Consider the following 26,917-nt stretch of genomic DNA (forward strand, 5'->3'; position numbering starts at 1 on the left):
TGGGTTATTTACTAATGTGAACAACTATGGAGGTTGACAGGTATGTGAATATTGTTCAGAGCCATGAAATTTACTTGTTCTTGTTTTTTAGAGAAGGGGAGGGGCAGAGGGAGAAGGAGAGAGACAGTCTTAAGTAAGCTCTGTGCAGATGTGGAGTCCAAGGCAGGGCTCAATCTTAAGACCCTGATGGGATGATGACTTGAGCAGAAATCAAGAGTTGGATGCTTAACCTGACAGAGCCACCTAGCTTCTCCTAGAAATAATTTTTAAAACAAATGAAAATCAAAACTCTTTCTAGTCATTTGTAATTTGGAGTCATGCTCTGACCCAGTTCACTCAACTACATTGGACCATCTTCACCTAATCTTAAAGGTGCGAACATGGGACTAGCTATCCCCAGGGTTCCTTCAACTCTTAGTAGTTGGTGTCATTGAGTAGCTAACCTAAACTTTGCTCCTGATTCACTATATTCCTGGTATAAAGGAAATGGGTAACTCTTTCAGCTCCACAAAATTGGAGTTGTCAAGTAAAATATGTTTAGTTAAATTTGAATTTCAGATAAATAACTTTTTAGTCATTATGCAAAATATTCAAGATAGAATTAGACTAAAAAAAAGTCATTTATCAAATTCACATTTAACTAGGTGTCCGGGATGCCTGGGTGGCTCAGTGGTTGAGCGCCTGCCTTTGGCCCAGGGCATGATCCTGGAGACCTGGGATCGAGTCCCACATCAGGCTCCCTGCATGGAGCCTGCTTCTCTCTCTGCCTATGTCTCTGCCTGTGTATGTGTCTCTCATGAATAAAAAAAATAAAAAAATAAATAAAATAGCTAGGTGTCCTACATACATATTTGCTAAACTGGCAACCAACAAAGAACTCTCTGAAGGTTAAGATGTATAGATAGAAGAGCTCATATTAAAGAAAGGTGTGAAAAAGTTGTCAAATACTGAGTAAGCTCTTTAGTCTGAAGGGTAGACAAACAAGGGGGGTGGAGATGATGATGATGAAATTAGTGGTTTGAACTGATTGAATATATTAAAGGTCACGATTAGGTCCAAATGCTATCATAAAAAAGTTTAAGTCTTTAATTAAAAAATCTGGTGCTAGTGAGATTATACAACTTATATAGACTTTATTCATGACCTTTTGAAGTCCTTAGAATTGTGTTGTAACAAGACTTAAAAGCTCTTGGAACAGTCCACGGGAAATTCAGGTGATTAAATCCCAAACAATTTACTATTATTTTATCTATTAACTTTAACATTTTGTTAATGAAATTATTTGAAACTATTTCTTTGGTTGCAAATAAAAGAAACCTACTTGAGCTTATTTAAGTATAAAAGGAAACATTTGAAAGATTTTAATGTAGCTCATTGAATCCTAGAAGTTGAACACTTACGCTTTGAAAATGGAAAGCCTTTAATAGCAAGAGTTCAGGTATTTCTGAATTTTTCAGTTAATCAGGTTTTCAGTCCCTCATTTTAAGCTTAGAGTTTCAGAGTTATGAGAGAGAAAATTGGATTTTGGCCAGAAGGGCAGGGCCACACAGTACAGCTCTGGTCTAGACACCGGGCTCCTGTCCTTGAAGCAAGCACTTTTCCAGAGAAAAGTGAATGTGAGAAGAGGTAAAAGGGAGTACTATCAATATTTGTAGAACTTTTATTAATGCACACAACTTTATAGAGGGAATACTAGGTCTAATGTGAGGAATGAATAATTACTTCCTATTTCTGTTTCTTAAAAGCATTTATTGCGACATAGTTCATTTCCTTCTGGTGTAGCATTTAAAATACTGTCTTACACGTCAGTACCTTATGCTGTTGCCTAACTATTAAATCAGCAAACTGTAATGAGTAAGGCTCAGATGTCATGTCTGCATGATATGAAGAGGACTTCTCTTTATGGTTTATTGCTCAATCAAGTAACCTCTTTAAAACAGTATTTGGGGGACGCCTGGGTGGCTCAGCGGTTTAGAGCCTGCTTTCGGCCCAGGGCGTGATCCTAGAGTCCTGGAATCAAGTCCTACATCGGGCTTCCTGCCCGGAGCCTGCTTTTCCCTCTGTCTATCTCTGTCTCTGTGTCTCTGTCTCTCTCTGTGTGTCTCTCATGAATTAAAAAAAAGAAAATCTTTAAAACAGTATTTGGATAATGCCAATCTATTTCATTTATTGGCAGACTGCTGGAGAGATAAGCCTAAGTCTTTTCTGCCAAGAAATTCTTTGGTTATTGTATATGTTGAAGTTAGGTTGTGCTGTAGTAGATAAACTCACATAATTGTGTCTTGAACAATAGATATGTATTGCTGTCTCTTATAAATGATCTAGAAGTGGGAAATCTAGAACAGTCATGGTGACTCTGTGGCCCTGCAGAACCCTGGTCCCTTCTACCTCTGTGCTTTACATTTTGTAGGCTGTGATCCTCCTTTTCATTGTACAGATGACTTACAGCCATTTCATCTGAGTTTCAAGGAGCAGATTGAGTTAGGAAAAGAAGTGAGTTGACAATTGACAGCCTCTACTACTGTCCATTCTGCTTTCCTGCTCTCAGTCTTCTGATAAGTCTTCTTTTGGCTGTGTCAATGGGACTGTATCCTTCTGATATTTCCCTTTCTGCCTTTTTTCATTTTGCATAGATAGATAGATAGATAGATAGATAGATAGATATAGATACATAGATAGATAGATATATCTGTCTCCAGTCTCCTTCCATGAACCTTGGGAAAATCAGTTTATTGTTCTTTATGATTTCATCACTTACAAAATGCAAAAAGGTGCCTCTCCTATTGCCCTCTTAGGAATGATCAGTAGTAACTAGCTCCATAAATTACCTACTTGATTCCTTTGTCAGGCACTATGTAAGGTGCTGGGATTCTTAAGAAGTCATGGTTTCCATCCTCATGCCAGCTAAGAACACCATGTATAATATGGATAAACAAGAGGAAACAACTGAATTAGATACTTTGAACATGTTCTTTGAAAACTGTGAAGTGATGTTAGTGTAAGTGTTTGTAATAAGAAATTACATAATTTTAGAAATGCATTGAAGACCTTACAGGTGGTAGTTACCCTTTATTTTATGTTTTTTTTTTAAACATTTTATTTATTTATTCATAGAGACAGAGAGAGAGAGATGCAGAGACACAGGCAGAGGGAGAAGCAGGCTCCATGCAGGGAGTCCGATGTGGGACTCAATCCTGGGTCTCTGGGATCACGCCCTGGACTGAAGGTGGCGCTAAACCCGCTGAGCCACCAGGGCTGCCCCCTTTATTTTATGTTAATGAGAATCCAAAACATCAAAACTAGTCCAATGTTAATACTCTGCATATTGCTGATTGAGGAACATTTTGGTTTTGCCCCCACCCCCAATATTTTGTTTTCCTTCTTCCCTCATAGACACAGATCCACATAGACAGTGTAGATATATGTCGACATGTACATCATAGGTATGTCGGCAAAATCAGCTTCAGTTTATATGTTCAGTTATATATTTTTAAGCATTATTTTGTGGGTTTTTTGTGTTAAAAGATTCTTTGAAAATGTGATATTAAAATGATATCACAATCATTTTATGAATATTATTTGTTAACTACTAGGAATGTATTTTTACTAGTCTCTGGTTTTCTAGCATTTAACAATGGCTGAATGAGGGAGATTGGTAGAGATGATGAGAAATGGCAAATATATCAATTAGATAAGATGAGGGAGCTGGGAGCTCTCTGAGTAAATGAAGATAAATAAATGTGTTTTGGGGCAGCCCCGGTGGTTCAGCGGTTTAGCGCCGCCTTCAGTCCAGGGTGTGATCCTGGAGACCTGGGATCAAGCCCCGCATCAGGCTCCCTGTATGGAGCCTGCTTCTCCCTCTGCCTGTGTCTCTGCTTCTCTCTCTCTCTCTCTCTCTCTCTGTCTCTGTGTCTCTCATGAATAAATAAAAAAAAAAAAAATTAAAAAAAAATAAATGTGCTTTGGCTCAGTTTGAATTGGTAATAATATGATGTCAGGAATATCATAGTCTAAGTTGAGAGACAGCTCGGGATGAATTTTATTTTAAATAAAAAGGGCTTATAATTTAGAGCTCTGATTTCATTAGTTGCCAGATTATCAAAACCTTTGGCTTTGTATATTAAAGATTATGCAATAGTTATACTCAAGATTTCTAAACAGGGGGATCCCTGGGTGGCGCAGCGGTTTGGCGCCTGCCTTTGGCCCAGGGCGCGATCCTGGAGACCCGGGATCGAATCCCACATCGGGCTCCCGGTGCATGGAGCCTGCTTCTCCCTCTGCCTGTGTCTCTGCCTCTCTCTCTCTCTCTCTGTGACTATCATGAATAAATAAATAAAATCTTTAAAAAAAAAAAAAAAAAAAAGATTTCTAAACAGGTTTTTTGTTAATACTGAGGAAGAATTTATTACAATGCACTATTTATGACTGTTAATCTCTTTTACATGATGTAGTCAAATGAAATGTTTGTGAGAGGACTAATGTATTAGATTACCTGCTATTTTCAGGCTACATGTACATTTTTTACTCTTTTTTTTAGGTTTTGCTTTTTTGGCTTACGGTACTACTAATCATATAGAAAATAAATATTTTAAAAAAGATTTTATTTATTCGTTCATGAGAGACATCAAGAGAGGCAGAGACACAGGCAGAGGGAGAAGCAGGCTCCATGCAGGGAGCCCGCTGTGGGACTTAATCCCGGGACTCCAGGATCATGCCCTGGGCCAAAGGCAGGCGCTCAACTGCTGAGCCACCCAGCTGTCCCCAGAAAATATTTTAGATCAAGTACAGTGGAAAGCAATATAATGTTACATGAACTCTGAGTCCTGTAGACTCAGGGTTCTAATCGTAATTCTGCTTGCAAGTTCTTTGTGAGACCTTGGGCAAGTCACATTACTTGATTTGTTCAAGTTTAGATCTCAGTAAAATACGAATTATGTTGTCTATTTCACAAAGATTGTTTTAAAACCAGAACTAACATATAAAAGCCCCCAACACAGTATTTGGCATATAGCAGTCACAGACATTGGATAAATCACAACCATTACCAACAATAGCAACGATAGTGATTTTTAGTTCCTTTTCCTTCCTAGCTTTTATTTTATTTTATTTTTAATTTTTATTTATTTATGATAGAGAGAGAGAGAGAGAGAGAGAGAGAGAGGCAGAGACACAGGCAGAGGGAGAAGCAGGTTCCATGCACCAGGAGCCCGACGTGGGATTCGATCCCGGGTCTCCAGGATCGCGCCCTGGGCCAAAGGCAGGCGCCAAACCGCTGCACCACCCAGGGATCCCATCCTTCCTAGCTTTTAGAAAGAAACCAGGGCTAGGAAGCTCTTTTAGACAAGTACTTTCTGCTTTGTGATAGACATTGAGTAAAGTCAGCGGTGGTGTGAGTAGGAGTTTCAGTGCCAGAGGTTTCAAAAGCTGTTTGGAAATAGACTTAACGGTGGTGTGAGTAGGAGTTTCAGTGCCAGAGGTTTCAAAAGCTGTTTGGAAATAGACTTAACGCCTACAGTCTTGCCAGTTGCTTTGCTGAGAGCTAGATTTTCAGTGGTTAACAAAAAGACATGCTGTTTAAAGTCAGGTGGTGGAGGCAGACCTTAAGACATCACAGAACAGAAATATATGGATTTTCAGATTGTATTAAGTGCAATGAAAAGCAAATAAGATGCAGTAGCTTTAAAGTGAATTATTAGGGGAAACCTCTCTTTCTTTCTCTTTTTTTAAAGATTTTATTTATTCTTGAGAGACATAGAGAAAGAGGCAGAGATATAGGCAGAGGGAGAAGCAGGCTCCCTGCAGGGAGTCTGATTTGGGACTCGATCCCACGACCCTGGGATCATGGCCTGAGCCAAAGACAGACGCTACACGCTGAGGCACCCAGGTGCTCCAGGGGAAACTTCTCTTGAGTTAATTAAGTTTAAAACCTAAACATTGTATTACGTATTCTGTTTTGTTACCTGTTTTGCCCAAAAAGGTCTGGTTTCTGGTTCCATGCCAGTGTGAGGTTAGAAGATTCTCTGTCATTAGCTCACGGACTAGCAGTGATAGGACATTGTACAGTCAGAATATAATTTTTCATACACCGCACTCAGTACACGTTTTCAGTTTGTGTTTCTTTCTGTCTACTTTTTTTTTCATGCTTCTGTGCCTTTGAAAGGATGATTTTTTAATCTATTCATAAATGACCCTGCTCTTTCCTCATTTTTAGGACTCTGGTCAAGGTAACCTCTACTTGGAAAGCTCTTTTGAAGATTTCTTTCTAAAATGCAAAACATGTTTTTAAAACTTGTGTTTAAACCATCATTGGTTTCCAGTTGCCCTTAGGAGAAAATGAAAAGTTCTTAAAGTGGCCTAAAGGTCTGTCGTGCTCTATCTATTCCGTTTGCTTCTTCAGCCTCATCTCTGATTACTTGTGAGTGTCTTCACTAAGTTTTCGGACCATAGGATCTTTGCTTCATGGTGCTTGTTTCCCATTCTTAGAATATTAGAGGTTGTCCACTTCAGCTGTTTCTTTCAGAGGGGAGAGGGGTAGGGGGATGGGCAAAATGGGTGAAAAGGAGAAGGAGCTGCGGGCTTCCAGTTTGTGGAATAAGTCAGGGGAATAAAAGGCACAGGGTAGAGAATATTATAGTCTGTGGTATATTGTAAAAGTGTTACATAGTGACAGATGGTAGCGACCCTTGTGAGGGTAGCATAACATACGGAGTTGTTGAATTGGAGTTGTTGAATTGCTATGTTGTCCACCCCAAAGTAATGTAACATTATGTGTGAACTATACTCAAATAAAAATTTTTTTTAAAAAATGACGTTTCTCAGGATGCCTGGGTGGCTCAGATGGTTAAGTGTCTGCCTTCAGTTCAGGTTGTGATCTCAGGGTCCTGGGATTGAGCCCCAAGTCAGGCGCCCTGCTCATTGGGGCGTCTGCTTGTCCTTCCCCACTGTCAGGGCTTAACTTGCCCTATCTCACTCTCTCAAATGAGTAAATCTTTTTAAAAAATGACGTTTCTTGGGGATCCCTGGGTGGCGCAGCGGTTTGGCGCCTGCCTTTAGCCCAGGGCGCGATCCTGGAGACCCAGGATCGAATCCCACGTCAGGCTCCCGGTGCATGGAGCCTGCTTCTCCCTCTGCCTGTGTCTCTGCCTCTCTCTCTCTCTCTCTCTCTGATTATCATAAATAAATAAAAATTAAAAAAAAAAAAAATGACGTTTCTTGGGATGCCTGGTGTGTTATTCGGTTGGGTGTCCGACTCTTGATTTTGGCTCAGCTCATGTTTCAGGGTTGAGTGAATAAGCCCTGCACCAGAGGTTTCTTTGAGCTTTAAAATATAGGGATTAGGCACCTTGCTTTTCTTAATTTCTTTGGTCGTCCTTCTGTCTATCTGTCAGCATGCTTGGACAGTCGTAATCCATGGGCTGAATGAATTAATAGAAATGAGCTTGAGAAGTTAAGCAAATTAGAAAGCCTGTTAACACTTCAACCGCCTTTTCAGGTTCTGATATCAATTAGGTTATTCAGACTTATAGTGCTCTCATTGTGAAGTTTTAATTTTTTCTTTTTAAGATTTTATTTTTTTTGAGAGAGCACGAGAGAACACAAGCAGGGGGAGGGGAGGAGGGAGAAGCAGACTCCCTGGTGAGCAGGGAGCTTGACCATCTCAGGACCCCAAGATTGTGACCTGAACCATCCCAGGACACTAAGATCATGACCTGAGCCAAAGGCGGATGCTTAACCTACTAAGCCACTGAGGTGCCCCTGTGAAGTCTAATTAATGACCGTTTCATATTATGGAAGAACTCTGAAAGCAGAGTAGAGGACTGTTTGTGTAGTATTTTTCTATATTTCCTCGTTTAAGGGGGAGTGACAGTAATAAGCAGTCACTGTTTATTTTCATCAGTATTTGGATACATGAAAGGAGGAGGCTAAGAAAACTTGGTGCCCACAATAAGGTTCTTCCTTGTGTCCTGGTGGCAGCGGCTTCTGTGCACTTTAATTCCTCAGAAAAAGAGAAATCTCAGCATTAAGAAATGAATATTAGGCATCTGGGTAGTATAATGCCATGGACAGGAATGTGGTCAGTTTGAATAGTTATCTTTTAATAGTTGCATTGCAGTGACTTGGAGCATTATGCTAAGCGAAATAAGTTAGTCAGAGAAAGATATTCCATTTATGAATTTAAGAAACAAAACAAATGAACAAAGGGGAAAAAGAGAGAAGCAAACCAAGAAACAGATTCTTAACTATAGCGAACACACTGATGGTTACCAGAGGGAAAATGGGAGAGGGGTTGGTTTAAATAGGTGAGGGAGGGATCCCTGGGTGGCGCAATGGTTTGGCGCCTGCCTTTGGCCTGGGGCGTGATCCTGGAGACCCGGGATCGAGTCCCACGTCGGGCTCCCATGCATAGAGCCTGCTTCTCCCTCTGCCTGTGTCTCTGCCTCTCTCTCTCTCTCTCTCTCTCTCTCTCTGTGACTATCATAAATAAATAAAAAAAAAAGGTGATGGAGATTAAGGAGGGTACTTGATGAGCACCAGGTGATGTATGGAAATATTGAATCATTATATTGTACACCTGAAACTAGTTAACTGGAATTTAAAATCTATAAAAAATAGTTATAGCATGGTTTTTATTGTACCTTGTTTTTTTCTTCATTGGTTAGCTCTCACTGGGTTGGAGCAACAAGTATCTATAGGGTGATAACTGTCAGATACTGCCCTGGGCGTTTTTTGCAGGGGATTTATTTTGGGGCTTTTCTTAAAATTCCCACAACAGTTTATTTAGTAAGTTAGATGTTATTTGTCTCAATGTTGCACATGAGTAACTGCTCTTAAAAGTGATATAGCTTGTCTGGCCACACTCAAGCGGTGGAGTAGAATTTGATTCCAGGTCTGCCTGGCTAAAAACTTATATTTCTTTCACTACTTTATTACTCAGCATTACAGACATCATTTTCCTCCCTGCATATAAACTTTGCTACAGGAAAAGGAAACACAAATTAATCATATTAAAATGAGTCCCTTTTTAGCTCAGCATCCCCCAGAAGTATTCTGTCCGGGGTGTGAGAGGTTGTGATCATAGATAGCGGGTGGAGGCAGTTGTGAAAGACTTGACATCTACGCCACCTTTTACTGGCCCTCCCACTATTAAGATACCTGTGAACTTAAATTTAAAAAAATAGTAAAAATAGAAAATCACACACACATATACACACACACAAATAACATAGATTTCTTCAAATACTAGCATTACTCAGTATTAATTGAGGGGAGAGGGGCCTTACATGACAGGGTGGGGAAATGTTGGCAAGGGCGGGTGGACATCTAGGTTCCCACACCAGTCTACTTCTGGTTCTTGCATCAGTGACCAGCCAGGCTATGTAACTTTATATCCTTAAACCTCTGACCCCCAGCTTTCTAAAAGGTACTCCATAGAATGCTACATTAAAAAAGAAAAAAAGAGATACTTGTGACTTTTATTCTTTTACTTTCTCTCTTCCCTTTCTCCATTCTCATGTCATTCTGCCACTTTTGTGGTGTTCTCTGCACCATTAATAATTTATGTCTTTGCTCACTGATGGACGGTGAGCTCAGAGCAGGGCTGTGTGTATCTTGTTCACCACCCTAGGTGCTGAATCAAAGTACTCCCTGTCATCCAGGTCTGCTTAGTTCCTGGGATTGGATAGTGGGTTGGGTAACCAAGGATACTCTTTATTTCTGGAGTGACTGGAAGAGAAGAAAAGGTAGGAGTTTTGGAGTATGGAGAAGAAGGAAGGGAAATAGAGGGAAGGGGAAAAGAAAAGGATATGGTTGATAAGGGTGGGGGTGGGGAGGTTGTTGTAGGTTTTCTCACTATAGGACTGGAAGCTGCAAGCTCTGGAGTGTAAGGCAAAGGCTTGTATGCAGGTGAGTTGTGTGTAAGGCCAAGAGCTTGTGCCAGAGGATACTGACTGTGCTCTCTTTACCTTGAGTGGATTTTAACAGCTTTTACTGACACTTACATAACATTTATTATGATTTTTTCTTCATGCTTCTCTTCTACTTAAGTCAATAGTTAATTGGGAAGGAGACTGATTGCAGAGTATGAGGAATCCTAGCTAAAATAAAGAGGTTTGACTTCTTTGCCACATCTTAAGACTCTAGGCCTCTTTTATAATGCTGAGTAAAATTTCAGTGGACTGATAGGAGTAGGGAGCAAAGTGTTAAGACCTTACATGGTGTTGCGCCCTCCCCCATCACCTTTCCTTCTTTACTTTTTATTATTTTTAAACTTTTAAAAAGCAGGCGCTATGTCCAGTGTGGGGCTTGAACACGACCTTGAGATCAAAAGTCACTTGCTCTGCCAACTGAGCCAACCAGGTGTCCTACTCCCTCCTCCTTTTCTGACAGCTCTTACCACCCCTCTTCAGCTATGACTTCCCTGCTTCCTTACTGTTTCTCAAAACTGCCCAGGGTTCCTGCCTCAGGGCTTTTTACACTTCATGCTTTTTTTCTGTCTGCTACTTTTCCCACAGATATCCATCCACTAACTTGCCCTCTTACCTTCTTCAAATCTCCAGTGTCAAGCTCCAGTGTCTTTGAGGCTTTCCTTGACCTCTGTGAAAAACACCTTCCCCCGCCCCCTACACCTCTGCCCTATTTCTTTCTGTAACATCAGATGGCATTCTATCTGTCCTGTCTACCCTCACTGGAATTTTAAGTTTCATGAAGACTGGGACTTGGTTTATATCTTTAGTGCCTAGAACAGTGCCCAGAATAAGCGCTTCTCTTCTGTAGGGAACAACATTTTTGTAACAGGCTGGGGAAAAAAAACTTTATCAATCTGTCCAAATCTAGAGATTAGAGAAAGCACCTCTTTTTTTTTTTTTTTTTTGGTTTTGTTTTTTGTTGTTGTAGTATCCTTTTTTTTTTTTTTTTAAGATTATATTTATTTATTCATGAAAGACACAGATTGAGAGAGGCAGACACACAGGCAGAGGGAGAAGCAGGCTCCATACAGGGAGCCTGATGTGGGACTCAGTCCCAGGTCTCCAGGATCAGGCCCTGGGCCAAAGGCAGGCAGGCACTCAACCGCTGAGCCACCCAGGCGTCCCTGGAGAAGTATCCTACTCAAAAATGTCAAAATGTGAGGATAGACGTATAATTGAAATGAACAGATAAAAGAACTAAAATAAGGTGTTGCTAGGTAACCTTAATCTGAAAAAATAGGGCAACCTGGGTGGCTCAGTGGTTTAGCACCGCCTTTGGCCTAGGATGTGATCCTGGAGACCTGGGATCGAGTCCCATGTCAGGCTCACTGCTTGGAGCCTGCTTTCTCCCTCTGCCTGTATCTGTGCCTCTCTCTCTCTCTCTCTGTGTGTCTCAGGAATAAATTAAAAAAAATAAGAAAAAATAATTCTATAAAAACTATTTCTTCTAGGGAACATAGATCCTCTATATTTTGTCCTTAAAACCAACCTGTGTTGTTCACATTTCCTTTTTTGGCTAATACTTTCCCATCACTGCTTTTCATCATATTTGTCTCTACTGCTTTCCACTTAATTCTTTCTGTGTTTTTGAGGTTTCAGCTCAACTCCTAGCTCAAAAAAGATACTTCTAGTCATCACCTAGTTGCTTTCTTTGTTTGCTAATCTCCTGAATATTGCTCAAGTGACACTTAGGTAGTCTACTGTGTATTGTTTATATGTGTATATCTTGTATTTTCCATCTGTCTGCCTTTTTGTGAGAGCTAGGATTGTATTGTAATCTCACTTCCCAGGACCCAAACTGCAAACAGCAGTTTTGATGCAGATTGACTGGATTTGAGGACTAGAGGGGGTCCCACAGGACCAGCCAAGAGGGTCCTTGGCTTTGTGCAGAATAGAAATCAAACATCAGTCAAAGAGTAAGTGAGAGCCGAAGTTTATCGAAAACACAGAGGATGTAGATATTGACAGTGTCTGGAAGACTTGGAAAGAAAAGAGGAGTGAGTCTTGTCTTTGATTGGGGTCTGGGGCTTTTATGGAGGATTGTGGTCTGGTGACATATCTTCTCAGGCATTCAGGAACACACGTTTGGGTGACTTAGAACACCTATGCCCTGGAGTCCAGGGGTCTTGGAAAACTGTTCATGATAGGTTCATGATGACCTTGCCTGGTCACTCCTTAATTGTTAATCTATTGTGCTGGAAAACTCCAAAGAAATCATTGACTCCTTGACCTATACAAGAAGGACATACATTATTTGTTTTATAAGGCGTGTGTATAAAGTGGGGGTGTAGGTCCTAGCAAGAATAGAAGCAGGAGAAAGCAACAAGGGAGTTTTTCATGGGGTTCTTTAGTTTCTGGTCTCAGTTGCAGAAGCCTTCATGTAGTTTCATTAGATATATTCGTATTTTTAGGCTTTACTTTAGAAGACTTAGTCGAACTCTTGGTATAACAGAACCTAGTGAAAGGCTACTTCCGATATTTTAGGTTCAGTCTAAACAGAGAAACAAGCATTTATTTCTTGAAACTTTTGTGAGACTTTGTTTTGCTTTATGCAGATGAGTCCTACCAATTTAAAAATATTCAAATATACAATTTGAATACCTATAGTAGGTGGCCTGTTAAGACCTGAAGAAATACTGTTTTGCTTCACATTTAAAAGAAACTGTGGCTGTATAAGTTTTAAGATGTTAAAAATAGTTTGGGACCAAAATATATAACTATGTTATGAAAGTGTATATGTGTTATATTTAGATAACTCTACAGCTGTGGAGTAGAATAAACATTATTGTATAAATGTTGGTATCATTCAGAAATGACAGGACCTAAAATATAAATGGTGGGTACTTGGGAGTGCAGGATTGGCAAGAGAAGAAAAGGGACTTGAATTATATAATGGTGATAGAATGCTGATGTTTTACTTTTTGTTCTTTGCCAGATAAAAATTGGAAGAGAAATAGACTGTCATTTTCACCATTTCTTTTACCTTGTTTTTATATATCTTTTTGTAGGAGTTCATTTAGTAGGGGATTCTTTGACATTTTGATTTATGCATAAAAGGGTCTAAATTTTTAAAAAGACATAAGTCATGGTGCTTTCTCAATAGCTATTTCTGAAACCATAGCTCAGCTCTAGAAATCATTTTGCTGTTTTAACTTACTGAATTAACATGGATTTCTTTTTTTTTAAATAATAAATTTATTTTTATTGGTGTTCAATTTGCCAACATACAGAATAACACCCAGTGCTCATCCCGTCAAGTGCCCCCCTCAGTGCCCATCACCCATTCACCTCAACACCCCGCCCTCCTCCCCTTCCACCACCCCTAGTTCGTTTCCCAGAGTTAGGAGTCTTCATGTTCTGTCTCCCTTTCTGATATTTCCTACCCATTTCTTCTCCCTTTCCTTCTATTCCCTTTCACTATTATTTATATTCCCCAAATGAATGAGACCATATAATGTTTGTCCTTCTCCAATGGACTTATTTCACTCAGCATAATACCCTCCAGTTCCATCCACATTGAAGCAAATGGTGGGTGTTTGTCATTTCTAATGGCTGAGTAATATTCCATTGTATACATATACCACATCTTCTTTATCCATTCATCTTTCGATGGACACCGAGGCTCCTTCCACAGTTTGGCTATTGTGGACATTGCTGCTATAAACATCGGGGTGCAGGTGTCCCGGCATTTCATTGCATCTGCATCTTTGGGGTAAATCCCCAGCAGTGCAATTGCTGGGTCGTAGGGCAGGTCTATTTTGAGGAACCTCCACACAGTTTTCCAGAGTGGCTGCACCAGTTCACATTCCCACCAACAGTGTAAGAGGGTTCCCGTTTCTCTGCATCCTCTCCAACATTTGTGGTTTCCTGCCTTGTTAATTTTCCCCATTCTCACTGGTGTGAGATGGTGCCTCATTGTGGTTTTGATTTGTATTTCCCTGATGGCAAGTGATGCAGAGCATTTTCTCATCTGCTTGTTGGCCATGTCTGTGTCTTTCTCTGAGATTTCTGTTCATGTCTTTTGCCCATTTCATGGTTGGATTGTTTGTTTCTTTGGTGTTGAGTTTAATAAGTTCTTTATAGATCTTGGAAACTAGCCCTTTATCTGATACGTCATTGCAAAAATTCTCAACAAGATACTAGCCAATAGGATATAACAGTACATTAAGAAGATTATTCACCATGACCAAGTAGGATTTATTCCCGGGACACAAGGCTGGTTCAACACTCGTAAAACAATCAGTGTGATTCATCATATCAGCAAGAGAAAAACCAAGAACCATATGATCCTCTCAATAGATGCAGAGAAAGCATTTGACAAAATACAGCATCCATTCCTGATCAAAACTCTTCAGAGTGTAGGGATAGAGAGAACATTCCTCAACATCTTAAAAGCCATCTACGAAAAGCCCACAGCAAATATCATTCTCAATGGGGAAGCACTGGGAACCTTTCCCCTAAGATCAGGAACAAGACAGGGATGTCCACTCTCACCACTGCTATTCAACATAGTACTGGAAGTCCTAGCCTCAGCAATCAGACAACAAAAATACATTAAAGGCATTCAAATTGGCAAAGAAGTCAAACTCTCCCTCTTTGCTGATGACATGATTTCTTTCGATCCAGCTCTATTTAAGAGAATCCTTTGGAAAAATATTAATAACCTGCAAGCATATATTAGTTCCTAATTTTTTTTATTTGTTCTAAAATTCTAGGAATTGAAGCCATTTTTTATGAAGGAAGTTGGAAGTCACTTTGATGATTTTGTGACCAATCTCATTGAAAAATCAACATCATTAGACAATGGTGGGTGTGCTATCACAAGCTTTTCTGTTCTTGAAGGGGAGAACAACCACAGAGCTAAGTAAGTATGAATTGCATTAGTTTCTTTTAGTGCCTACATACGTGTACTCTGATAATGCTCAGTGATCAGAATCTGAACTGCAGTAAAAATGCCTGGATTCACATCCTGGCACCACTTTTTATTAGCTCTGTGTTGCCTTGGGCAGATTCACCACTTGAAAGGAGGGTTTCTTCATTTTAATATGAAGATTATAACAAGCCTGTACCTCATTTAAGACGGTGCTGACTTATAAAAGAGCTGACACTTGCTGAGTGCTATACATTTAAACCAATGACCCGGTGACGTAGGTATGATAACAGTCTGCTTGCGACAGATTAGGATACCAAAGCGTGGGACAGTTACCTGTCCAAGATTACACAGTGGGTATTGGAATCCAGAACCTTGCTCTGAAGCCCATGCTCTTTGCCTCATCATTATAGTGCCTCTCTATTGCACTCTATACAACACTTGTAATAAAGCACATATATGTTTGTAATTGGTCAGGCATCCAGAAAAACAGAGGGAAAGCTGTCAGAGGCTGATGTGTACCAATTTGCCATTCTGTGCTCTCCTCACTTTTATGCCCTGATGGTCTCTGGTAGTAATTCCTGTTTTGGAAGACTGTTTGGACCACTAATAGTTGACAAGTGTGGGTGGTCATGCAGAAAACCCTAAAGAAGATGATAATGCTAGATGTTTAAAATGTGAGATTTTAGTAACTGGAGGTAACCTTTAAGATCGGGAGGCTGTTGGGGATTGTTAGAAGTCCTTTAACATTAAGAAGATTATCATAAATTCTAGTGCCGTTTTAGAGGACAGACCAGTAACAACATGTGAACTGGAATATGGCTAGAGGACTACCTACGACTTTAGGGATGCTTAGGAGAGGGATGAGTGATTGTCAGTGTGTGATGCCAGGAATGCATTTCTGTAGGAGCTGGGCCTTTGAGTGCTGCTTGGTGAGAGGTGTGCCTGACATCTCTTCCTACCCAGATATGCATGTATCTACCTCATAGCATTGTTCAGGAGTAAATGAGATAATGCACATAAAACCCTTCACATAGAACCTGGGTCATAGTGAGAAGGTGCTTTATTAATGTTATATGCTGTAGTTGTTAATATTCTTTCTCTTACTCATAGGTTTAAATTTCTTAAAATACTTGAAGTATTTATATATTTTTTTAATTATTTGCTCTTCCTAGAGATTTGAGAGCACCTCCAGAACATGGAAAGATTTTTGTTGTGAGGCAATCTCTGTTAGAGTGAGTATTTTTAGTTTGCTTTTATTAATTATTAGTTTGAATTAAAAATTGTTCTGATTATTAAAATCACTGCTTAATCTGTGTGGTTTTTTTTTTTTAAATGATTTTATTTATTTATTCATGAGAGACACACAGAGAGGCAGAGACATAGGCAAAGGGATAAACAGGCTCTCTGTGGGAAGCCTGATGCAAGACTCGATCCCAGGACCCTGGGATCACAACCTGAGCCAAAGGCAGACACTTTAGTCACTGAGTCATGAGGCATACTAATCTATGCATGTTTAATGAGTTTGTTCTGAATTCATATAAATCATCAGTTTTGATACATGTACATTCACCATCTCTTGCTCCTTCTTTGTGATGTTCTGGTTCTTTGGTGTCAAAGGAGGAGTTAGAGGTTAGTATGGTTATGTGCCTTCTGATAAATTCCTTGAAGTTGCGACTAGGGAATTGATTACCTAAAAAGCTAGAACAAAATTTTTCTAATTAGGTAAACCCCTTCACAAGAGTTTTGGTGTTGCTGCCTTCTTGGTATTTTATGTATTTTCCATCTCTTCTTTGGCTCCCCAGCTTCGAAGCTTGATAGTTTTCTCAGATTTACTTATTTTAGATTGTATGAATTCTATGAAAAAACTTAGGCAATGTAAATTAATTACGATCTCATTTGTGAACTGAAAAAGGTGTGCTTTGGGTAGGTAATGAATATTTCTTTTGTAATGTTCTTTGAGTAGATCATTTATTTGCTCAGTCATTCATTAGAATACTGCAGTAATTTCATCTGCATTAGGATAGGTCATCTGAAATAATTGGGCTGGTGAAAAACTATCTCAAATATTTTAATGTGCTTTTTAAAAAAATACACCTTATATTTATCAAAATTCACTGAGCCAACTTGATTTATATTTAATGAGAAGGCCACAGTTCTCTAAACATGTTACAATATGTAGAATACAGTTTTAGTGTTTTGCCACACTATTTGAAGAAATCTAACTTTTATTTATTTTTCTTTTATTAAATTAAAAAAAAAGATTTTATTTATTTGTCAGAGAGAGTGACAGAGAACACAAGTGGGGGGAGAAACAGGCAGAGGGAGGAAACAGGCTCTCCACTGAGCAGGGAGCCTGTTGGAAGACTCCATCCCAGGACCCCAGGATCATGACCTGAGCCAAAGACATCTAGATGCCCAACAGACTGAGCCACTCAGGCACCCTGAAATTTAACTTTTAAAATCTGTATCTGTGGGGAAACACAGGCTTTTCATATAAAAGGGAAAAAATATTTTGAAAATTATAATTAAGATTTTAATGATAGAATTGTACCTTATGAAAAAATTATAGTATACTTCAATTACAAAACTTTTCAAAGCTTAGAGAGCATGTGACTGCTTGTGTGAGTGGGGGGAGGGGTTTCAGAAGTTTAACATTCTGTGATTACTGTTAGAGATGTTTACTTATAATTACTATTTGAGAGTGGATTTAGTATCTGCTGAACTGCCTTAAAGTCTTATATATGGTGTTTTAAAATTAAATATAGATAATTAACTTTATTTGTTTGAACTGCATTTACAGTGAGCTGTTTGAGGTGGACCACATCAGAACAATATATCACATGTTTATTGCCCTCCTCATTCTCTTTATCCTCAGCACACTTGTAGTAGATTACATTGATGAAGGAAGGTAAGACAGGAAATAAAATGTTTGGCTAGTTGATGCATGATGTTGGGAGTTTTCACTGTATTTTAATTTTGGTCAATTTTGGTGATTTGGGTAAATTTGATTCAGAAAATCCCAAAGCAGCAGATTGGAGGGTGAGATTCCTCTCTCTCCCAAAAAGCCCAACTAAAAGGAGTATTAGAAGTTTCATTACTTTCGTTTTAAAAATCGTCTATTTTAGTAGTTTCTAGGTAACTTTCCTAAAGAATTTTGTATATATGATTTATCAATTTTCCTACTATGGTATGCATTTCAGGTTGTTACCAGAAATAAGTAATTTATTGGAATTTAATGCTTGAAAAACTTTTTTAGATTTATTTTTTAGAGAGAGCGCTCTGGGTGTGCATGAGTGAGGGATGGGGCAGGGGAGAGAGAGAATCTCAAACAGATTTCCCACTGACTTGGGAGTCTGACTTGGGGCTAATCCCAGGACCCCAAGATCATGACCTGAGCTGAAAGCGTCAGACACCCAGATGACTGAGCCACTCAGGGGCACTTTTCTTTTTAATATAGAAATGAAATTGTAACTTTAAAAATGACAGTGTGGTAATCATACATTGAATTACGTGCATTATTAGAAAATTACATTTTGAGATAATGGTATGATAGTATATTAATAGATTTTTGAATTATGCCTATTTACTTTTGAAAAATCATCTTTTGGACATAATAGTTATTGCTATTTGAATACTTTATGTATTTTTTTTAAAAACGATTTTATTTATTCATGAGAGACAGAGAGAGAGAGGCAGAGACACAGGCAGAGGGAGAGGCAGGCTCCATGCAAGGAGCCTGATGTGGGACTTGATCCCAGGTCCCCAGGATCAGGCCCTGGACTGAAAGCGGGCACTAAACCACTGAGCCACCCGGGCTGCCCTGTATTTTTTTTTTTTTTTTTTAAGATTTTGTGTATTCATGAGAGACACACAGAGAGAGAGGCAGAGACAGACAGAGGGAGAAGCAGGCGCCATGCAGAGAGCTGGATGTGGGACTCGATCCTGGGACTCTGGGATCACGCCCCGAGCCAAAGGCAGACGCTCAACCACTGAGCCACCCAGGCATCCCTGAATACTTTATGTATTAACTTTAGAATATCTTAGAGCTTAAAATTAATGTTAGAATCTAATCACTGTGAAGTTTAAAGTTTTAAACTTTTATTTTAGGTTATCTTGGGTATCTTATGGTCAAAGATTATTATCTTAGGGGCTTTTAGATTTACTCTTGGGATATATTGTGAAGCAGAGGCCTAGAAGCACCTTGCCTCTTGCACAACTATTACCCTCATGACCATAACAGATTAATATCGTGTTGTGTTTCCTAAGGTTGAGAGTTTGAGGTCTGAAAGTTTTGAGTTCTATGAGTCAATGCCTATTAAAAATTCACTTCTGTGCTCTTTCTCTGTGCTTTTTCTCCCTAGGCTGGTGCTTGAGTTCAATCTCATGTCTTATGCTTTTGGCAAACTTCCAGTTGCTATGTGGACATGGTGGGCCATGTTCTTGAGTACACTTGCAGTTCCATATTTCCTCTTTCAACGTTGGGCCAGAGGCTACAGCAAGAGTTCTCATCCAGTGGTCCATTCTCTATTCCATTGCTTCCTTTTCATGGTCTTTCAGATTGGAGTTCTAGGTTTGGGACCAACATATGTTGTCTTAGCATATACATTACCACCAGCTTCCCGGTGCATTGTTATACTTGAACAGGTAAGGTTTTGAGTGTTGCCCAGTACCATGCTATGTTTAGTTAAAATAATAATATTGATATTCTATTAGTTTTAGTTGTATTAGCTTGATAGATTGTGCTATTACTTATAAAATTAAAGTGTTAAACTCAATCATCTCATGTCTTAAAATTCATACTAGCTTCAGTGTTCTGAGTCTTGGTAATGAAAGTATATTGAGTTGTTTAGGAAGAATTCAGATCTTGTTCTTGAATGCTTTGTAGAAGTCATTTAAATTATAAAACAATTTTGTAATTAAAAATTCTACCTTTGAGGTATCAGATTGATTGGTTTGTCATATAAACTCTTCGCATCTGAGTAAAGATTTGTTTATACACCCTTCAGAATTTTCTGACTTACACTGGCTGTTAATGCTCTGTGTGACTAATGGGAAGGAATGTTTCAGGAGATTTTCTTTGAACAGGTTTTTAATTTTTTACTGTAATATGCCTATAATACATAATGCTGTTAGATGCAAAATAATTTGAATAATAACATGTCCTTCTTTACAGTTTTTCATTTGCCTTATTCCATAAACATGAACTTGAGTTGGTATATGCAAAATTAGGAAGTTCTCTGTATGATTTAATCTAGTGCTATTCTGGGGTTGCTTATAGGAGACAAGACAATGGTAGAAAATTCATCTTTTTTTCCCCCCTCCTTTTGTAGATTCGTTTCATAATGAAGGCCCATTCATTTGTCAGAGAGAATGTGCCTCGGGTACTAAATTCAGCTAAGGAGAAATCAAGTATGTAATTTTGTTAGGTCAAGGATTATTCAATAGAGTATTTCAACCTTTGGTATTTAGGGGGATGGCATTTTACATTCCATAGAGATTGTGTTTGATTTTAAATATATAGGATCCATATTGATTTGGAAAACTATCTCAGTGTTTCCTGATTGTTCCTCTTTTGCTTTTGTACCTACCATTTACAAATACTGATCACCAGAGTCTTCAACTTTGTCTTATTTTTATAGAATGTTACTCATTATACCCATTTGTGCTTACTCTTTGAGTTGCTACTTCAGACCCTGGGAGGTATTTCTAAGTCACAGGATTAACTTCGTTTAGAGAGACTGGTAATATTGAATAAATATAAGAAGAAGTCACTTTGGGAGATCAGGGAGAAATGACATGAGCTAAGTAAGAGAGGTCATTTTATTCTTCACTATTGTGTGCTTTCTTATTTCTGCCTTTTAGTTTTGCCAGGAGAAATATCAGAAGAGTATCTGATATAACCAGAGTTTTCCTTTTCCAGAGACTATTCCAGTACCCACAGTCAATCAGTACTTGTACTTCCTGTTTGCTCCGACCCTCATCTACCGTGACAACTATCCTAGGTAATTGTACTGTGGGGTGGAAATGTGGCTAGTGAGGTGGGATAGGTAGTCAGGCTCCAGTTTATGTAGGGTTACAAAGAATGTAAAATGAGTTTTAACTTTCTTGCTGGCCCTGGGAAGCCCCAAATGGTGATGCTAGCAATCCAATTTGATTATGGGAATTGTTGACAGAATTATACAGGCATTCCATATTGCCAAAAGTGGTATTCTGGGTGGGAAAGTACTTTGAGGCTCTTTATTAAAGTTCAGTTACTTTATTTAGAAAACTTATTTTGTTTCTTCCTTTTTAGGACTCCCAGTGTAAGATGGGGTTATGTTGCTATGCAGTTTTTACAGGTGAATTTTTTCTTTAATCACTTAAGGTTTGTTGATGAGTGGGACATGCGGATTCAAATTTACAATAATAATTTAATCTGTTGAAAGTGTTAGTAAATCCATGTCTGCTGGGGACTTTAGACCTTTTTCTGAAATCTTAAAACTATTTACCAGTACAGTAAATGGTATTTGTCTTGCCAACATCAAAAGTAATTTCCTTCAGTAGAAGAATTTAATTAAAGTCATTCCATTTGGTTACTGTAGTAGAGCTTTACATTAATTTCTGCCTCTTCTTACAGTTTTTTATTTTGGAATATATATGTATGGGTATGGTCTGACATGTTCCCCATCTTCCCCCCCAGCCCTGCTCCATCAGATTCAGAAATTCCAGAAGATCCCTTTTTTTAAATTGAATACTCATTTATGAAATAAGTTCTTTTATCCTGGGTTTCATGTAGCAGGAAAAGGAGGTTCCAAGAGTCTGATTTTTTTTGGTATGCCAGTTGGTAAAGGGTTGGGGAAAGGTATGCTAGAAACAAGGCTGGTGTAATACCTCTGAGGGATTGTGGTTTGGCACTCTTGTGCTAGTGTTCAAGAGAATACCTATGTGAATGTTAGTCTAAGGGTCACATATCTATCTTCTTTTGAAGGAAGAACAGTCACCATCTTTTCTTATATTAAGCCATCATTATGATAATCATATCTCCGTTCCATTTCAGGTTTTTGGTTGCTTTTTTTATGTGTACTACATCTTTGAAAGGCTCTGCGCCCCCTTGTTTCGGAATATCAAACAGGAGCCCTTCAGCGCTCGCGTTCTGGTCCTATGTGTATTTAACTCCATCTTGCCAGGTAACATGGGTACTGGTTCATTTGGCCATTCATGAAGTTGTAAGGAAAAAGAGAGCTGTTGCATATGCACACCTTTGATTTTCCTGCTTTTGCTCTGAAGTCATCTGTACATCTTTACTCATCTCAGCTTCTTTCCATCTGCTTCATAAGTGAGTATACTTGTAGTTTCAGCCCCATCTTTCTGTTTGTCTTCTGACTTTCAAGTTTTGTTTTCTGTGACTATAGATAGTCCATATTCATGCATGATCTTCCTGTTCACTATTCAGTTCATTGTAATTTTGCTTCTAATCTGACCAGGACACTGTTGTGGCCCTTACTGAATTCACTCGTAACCTCCTGATTCTAAATCCAATAGATAGGTTAGCCCTTATTCTGTTTCACCTCCACAAAGCATTGTCTGGATGCTGTTGACCACGTTTTAAAATCTCTGTCTTGCTACTCATTCTCCTTTTTGGCCATACCTCCATCTCCTAACTTCATTCATTCCATTTACTGTTTTCTAGAGATACATGAGTACCTATTATGTGCCAGGAACTGAGGACGTAGCAGTGAATAGGACATATATGCTCTTTACTCTCTGGAGGCTTGTAGTTTAATTATATTTAGTTTCCTTTACTTACTTTTTTTTTTTGCCTGTCAAATGTTGATCATGGTTTCTGTTACCTTCTTTATTCCTATAACCTCTCTCCCAGACTCATAGGTTACCCTCCCTGCCCTTCCCCAAGATTTACTCCAATAAATTATTTTATCTGTTCCTCTAATCGAATATGTATCAAATGCATATCTTCCTCAATAGGATGCAAATTCCTTGAGATCAAAGATTGTGTCTTACAGCCAGCCAGTCAGTCTTTCCAGTATTGTCTAATACATAGTAGATGCTCCATAAATATTTTTATATATTTTTTGAATAAGCAGGTGAATGAAAGGGATACGCATAAAAATGGATATTTTACAATATAGTACAATATACACTACTTAAGTAGGACAAAGTGCTGATGAACTTTGTATTATATTGGACATGACATTTAATCTTGGGTATTGAAAAATAGGTGTTTGGCAGAGTAGTGAGTGGAAACATGCTTCTAGGTAGTGGGATGGAAGCAAAGGCATAGAATATTTTAGAGTGGCAGAAGTCCAGTCATGGATGATGTTTACAGTACTGGGCATAAAGTCAAAGATAAGTTAGCCTTGTCACTATGGACATTTTGGGCTGGAAAACTGTTTTGGGGGCTTTTATTTGTATTATAGGATATTTAGCGAAATCTCGCCTCTAAAAACTAAATACCAGTAGTACAACCCTTACCCCTTGAGCTGTGACAACGAAAAATGTCTCCAGAATTGTCAGATGTTCTGTAAGGGGCAAAACCTCCCACAGCTTTAAGCAACTGGTTTAAAAGAATGCATGAGGGCTAGATTTTAAAGGGACCTGGGAACCAAGTTACGCGATACATCTAGGCAATTCTATTAAAAACGGGCTGGGTCATTTGTTACCTATAAAACCCACTTGGATGTTAGTGCTTTCCAAAACTAAAATAACTTTCAAAAGAACATGGTGTCATCTCTTGAACAAATAAGCTGGAACAGTAACTTCTATTTCACAGAATAAATCCAGCTAAGCAAATGATGACATAAAATTAATTGCTTGGTATGTGAGCTATTTGGAAAAACTCCTAGTTTTGTTAATCTTATTTTTAGGTGTGCTGATGCTGTTCCTAATGTTTTTTGCCTTTTTGCACTGCTGGCTCAATGCCTTTGCTGAGATGTTACGGTTTGGTGACAGGATGTTTTATAAGGTAATGTATCCTTGGATCCCTCTTTCTTTTCACATTTTACTTATGCACTTATGTCCTCATTGTTAACTATTTGAGTGGTGTTGGCTACTAGCTTTTTAACATAAACATTGTGAGATTCTTTTTCCGTAAGTTTTACCAACATTAAGTCTGAGATTCTTTTTTTTTTTTTTTTTTTAAGTCAGATTTTGGTGTCGATATTCTTAGCCACAGCTTCACAGCCTTATTTTCTACCTCTAATATCAGCTCCCTTAATAAAGCATGTGGTTTCTACTAGATGCTGTGTTGGTGGGGAGAGCATGTGTCCAGAGAGCATCATGAAACTTCATGAAACTTTGCTGATCGTTCATTTGAAATTGGCGGTCTGGTGCTGTAGGAGTGATCTTAGTAAATCATTTAAGACTGTTACATAGAGGCACCTGAGTGGTTCAGTTGGGTAAAACGTCTGCCTTTGGTTCAGGTCATGATTCTGGGGTCCTGGGATTGAGCCCCCGTGTTGGGCTCTCTGGATAGTGGGCAGCCTGCTTTGCCTTCTCCCTCTGCCTGTTGCTCTGCCTGCTTGTGGTCTCTTTCTCTCTCAAATGATAAATAAAATCTTTTTTAAAAAAGACTATTGAATAGTTCCTAAAGGAAATAACTTTTCCCTCCTTTATTTTTGAAAGGCATTAGTTACATTTAAAATAGTATTCTCACATTTGACAAAGTTGAAATTAAGTTCTAGACAAGAGCCAAGGTGTTGACGGTGTTCTGTGATCCTGCCTAAAGCCCGCTAGAGTGTTGTTTGTGTAGTTCTGGCAACAGCCGAAGCCTTCCACTTCTTTCTCAAAGAAACGGGGTTGTGGGTTGCACTCTCTTGATTCCATTGATCTGATCTTAAAGTAGGGAGAAAGATATTACAGGTAACCATTGTCTCCTTGTACAATGTAAATTTTGTCATTATGGTACCAGCAGGATAGCTCCTGGGGCTATCACACTAAGTCTATAGGACCATAGAATTCTCTCCCTGTGTTTTAGCCAGGTAAGGGGATTTACTGATTGCTATTTAGATGAACCTTATATTTAATGACTCTATATGTTCTGTATCTTCTGTCATAACTCTTTTGATAATGAGACAAAATGAAGTTAGGGACTTCATCTATAGAACTAAAATTAGGGACGTCTGGGTGGCTCAGTGGTTGAATGTCTGCCTTTGACCCAGGGCGTGATCCTGGGATCTGGGGATCGAGTCCCGCCTCGGGCTCCCTGAAGAGAGTCTGCTTCTCCTTCTGCCTGTGTCTCTGCCTCTCTCTCTGTGTGTCTCATGAAGAAATAAATAAAATCTTAAAAAAAAAGGAATTAAAATTAATGTCATATATTGAGCTGAGCACTAGTGAACAAAATGCCTTTCAAGATTTTTCTGACATTAGTGTATGGACTAACAAATTATCATAATAACACACTCTGGATATTATGTTGTATGTATTTGTTCTTTAGGAATATGCAGGGGATTTTGCTTTGGTTCTCTGTGTATATGTGTATGTATATGTATCTGTGTAGTTTTAAACCTTTGCTTTTTTTTCTTCAGGATTGGTGGAACTCTACGTCATACTCTAATTATTACAGGACCTGGAACGTGGTGGTTCATGACTGGCTGTATTACTATGCTTACAAGGACTTTCTCTGGGTAAGCAGCAAGATTTAGTTGATGTTCAAGAAATGGTAGATTCTTTTTCAGAAAGTATTATTATCATCTAGAAGTGGTCTTTACTTCTCTGTGGGCCATTTATATTCAAGAAACCTTATGCTTTGAACAATACTGCTTAGAGACCAGTATGTACAATTAACTAGATCTAATACCATGGTTTTGCTCTGTTTTTTTTTTTTTTTTTATAAATTTTTATTTATTTATGATAGTCACACAGAGAGAGAGTGAGAGGCAGAGACACAGGCAGAGGGAGAAGCAGGCTCCATGCACCGGGAGCCCCACGTGGGATTCAATCCCGGGTCTCGAGGATCACGCCCTGGGCCAAAGGCAGGCGCCAAACCGCTGCGCCACCCAGGGATCCCTCTGGGTTTTGTTTTACATGATTTTGAAGTAAGAATGCATTGAGGCATTTAGAGAAGTTGAAATGATCCACCAATAATGGGTCATTTCTTATGAATCTCATTGCCAACAATTAAGCTCCCTCTAACTTTTATTTTTTTATTTTTTGTTTTCTTGCTAATGTAGGGAAACACTTATGTTGGATTTATTTCTCTCCAATTGATGATATGTGTCTTTGGGATATTCTTTAGAATGTATTTAGACTGATGAAATGTAATCTTGAATGTCATTATTGATTATCCCTGGTATCTCTGGATTGCAGATTTTAGTAAGTAAGTCACTATTTGGCTAAGTGACAGCAGGTCATAGTACAAATAGCACTATAGTCAAGTGTTCTTTCATTCATAAGTGTAGTGTCACTTATGGACAAAGCATGGCATTTCTTTCTAAATCATAGTGAAAATGGAGAGGACGCCTACCTTATCTACCATACAATGTTACTCTAAGGGTTGAATGTCCATTTATATATAAAAATTATGTTTTGTCCACTGTAGTGACTTACAAATACAGGTTGCAAATATGTTTTTTAAAATATGCCCACTTCTTTTTTTTTAAGATTTTATTTATTTATTAATGAAAAACAGAGAGACAGAGAGGTAGAGACACAGGCAGAGGGAGAAGCAGGCTCCATGCTGGGAGCCTGATGTGGGACTCGATCCCGGGTCTCCAGGATCATGCCCTGGGCTGAAGGCGGCGCTAAACTGCTGAGCTACCCAGGCTGCCCTAAATAGGCCTAGTTCTTTCAACATTTATGGTTTTGACAGTGCCTCATTTTAGTAAAATAAGGATTTTTTAAAAATAAGGATTTTAAAGCATAGATATTTATTGTAATTATTCACTACATTTGGATTAATCCAAGGAATAGATTGAAAAAGTCAAATATAGACATAATTAAATAGATGCCTTTAGCATGTGATAATTATAAGTCTTGTAATACATTTGACTCTTGAACAAGGTGGATAGGGGTGCTGATCCTCCCACACAAAAATCTGCATATAATTTTTTGACTCCCTTGAAGCTTAACTACTAATCATTTGTTA

General features: G+C 38.7%; 1 protein-coding gene across 5 annotated transcripts in view; it reads left to right on the forward strand.

The window, feature by feature from the left end:
- Window positions 1–26,917, forward strand: part of SOAT1 (sterol O-acyltransferase 1) — a 75,605-nt gene that overhangs the window by 41,288 nt on the left and 7,400 nt on the right. For all 5 annotated transcript variants that reach the window (XM_072830835.1, XM_072830837.1, XM_072830836.1 and 2 more), the window contains 10 exons: window positions 14,681–14,829; window positions 16,011–16,070; window positions 17,639–17,746; window positions 19,200–19,482; window positions 20,169–20,247; window positions 20,759–20,840; window positions 21,131–21,176; window positions 21,875–22,004; window positions 23,700–23,797; window positions 25,359–25,457. In XM_072830835.1, coding sequence (XP_072686936.1) covers window positions 14,681–14,829; window positions 16,011–16,070; window positions 17,639–17,746; window positions 19,200–19,482; window positions 20,169–20,247; window positions 20,759–20,840; window positions 21,131–21,176; window positions 21,875–22,004; window positions 23,700–23,797; window positions 25,359–25,457 — 1,134 coding nt within the window. The remainder of the gene's footprint in view (window positions 1–14,680; window positions 14,830–16,010; window positions 16,071–17,638; window positions 17,747–19,199; window positions 19,483–20,168; window positions 20,248–20,758; window positions 20,841–21,130; window positions 21,177–21,874; window positions 22,005–23,699; window positions 23,798–25,358; window positions 25,458–26,917) is intronic.

Source organism: Canis lupus, chromosome 6 (genome assembly GCF_048164855.1).
Source record: "Canis lupus baileyi chromosome 6, mCanLup2.hap1, whole genome shotgun sequence".
NCBI classification, from domain to species: domain Eukaryota; kingdom Metazoa; phylum Chordata; class Mammalia; order Carnivora; family Canidae; genus Canis; species Canis lupus.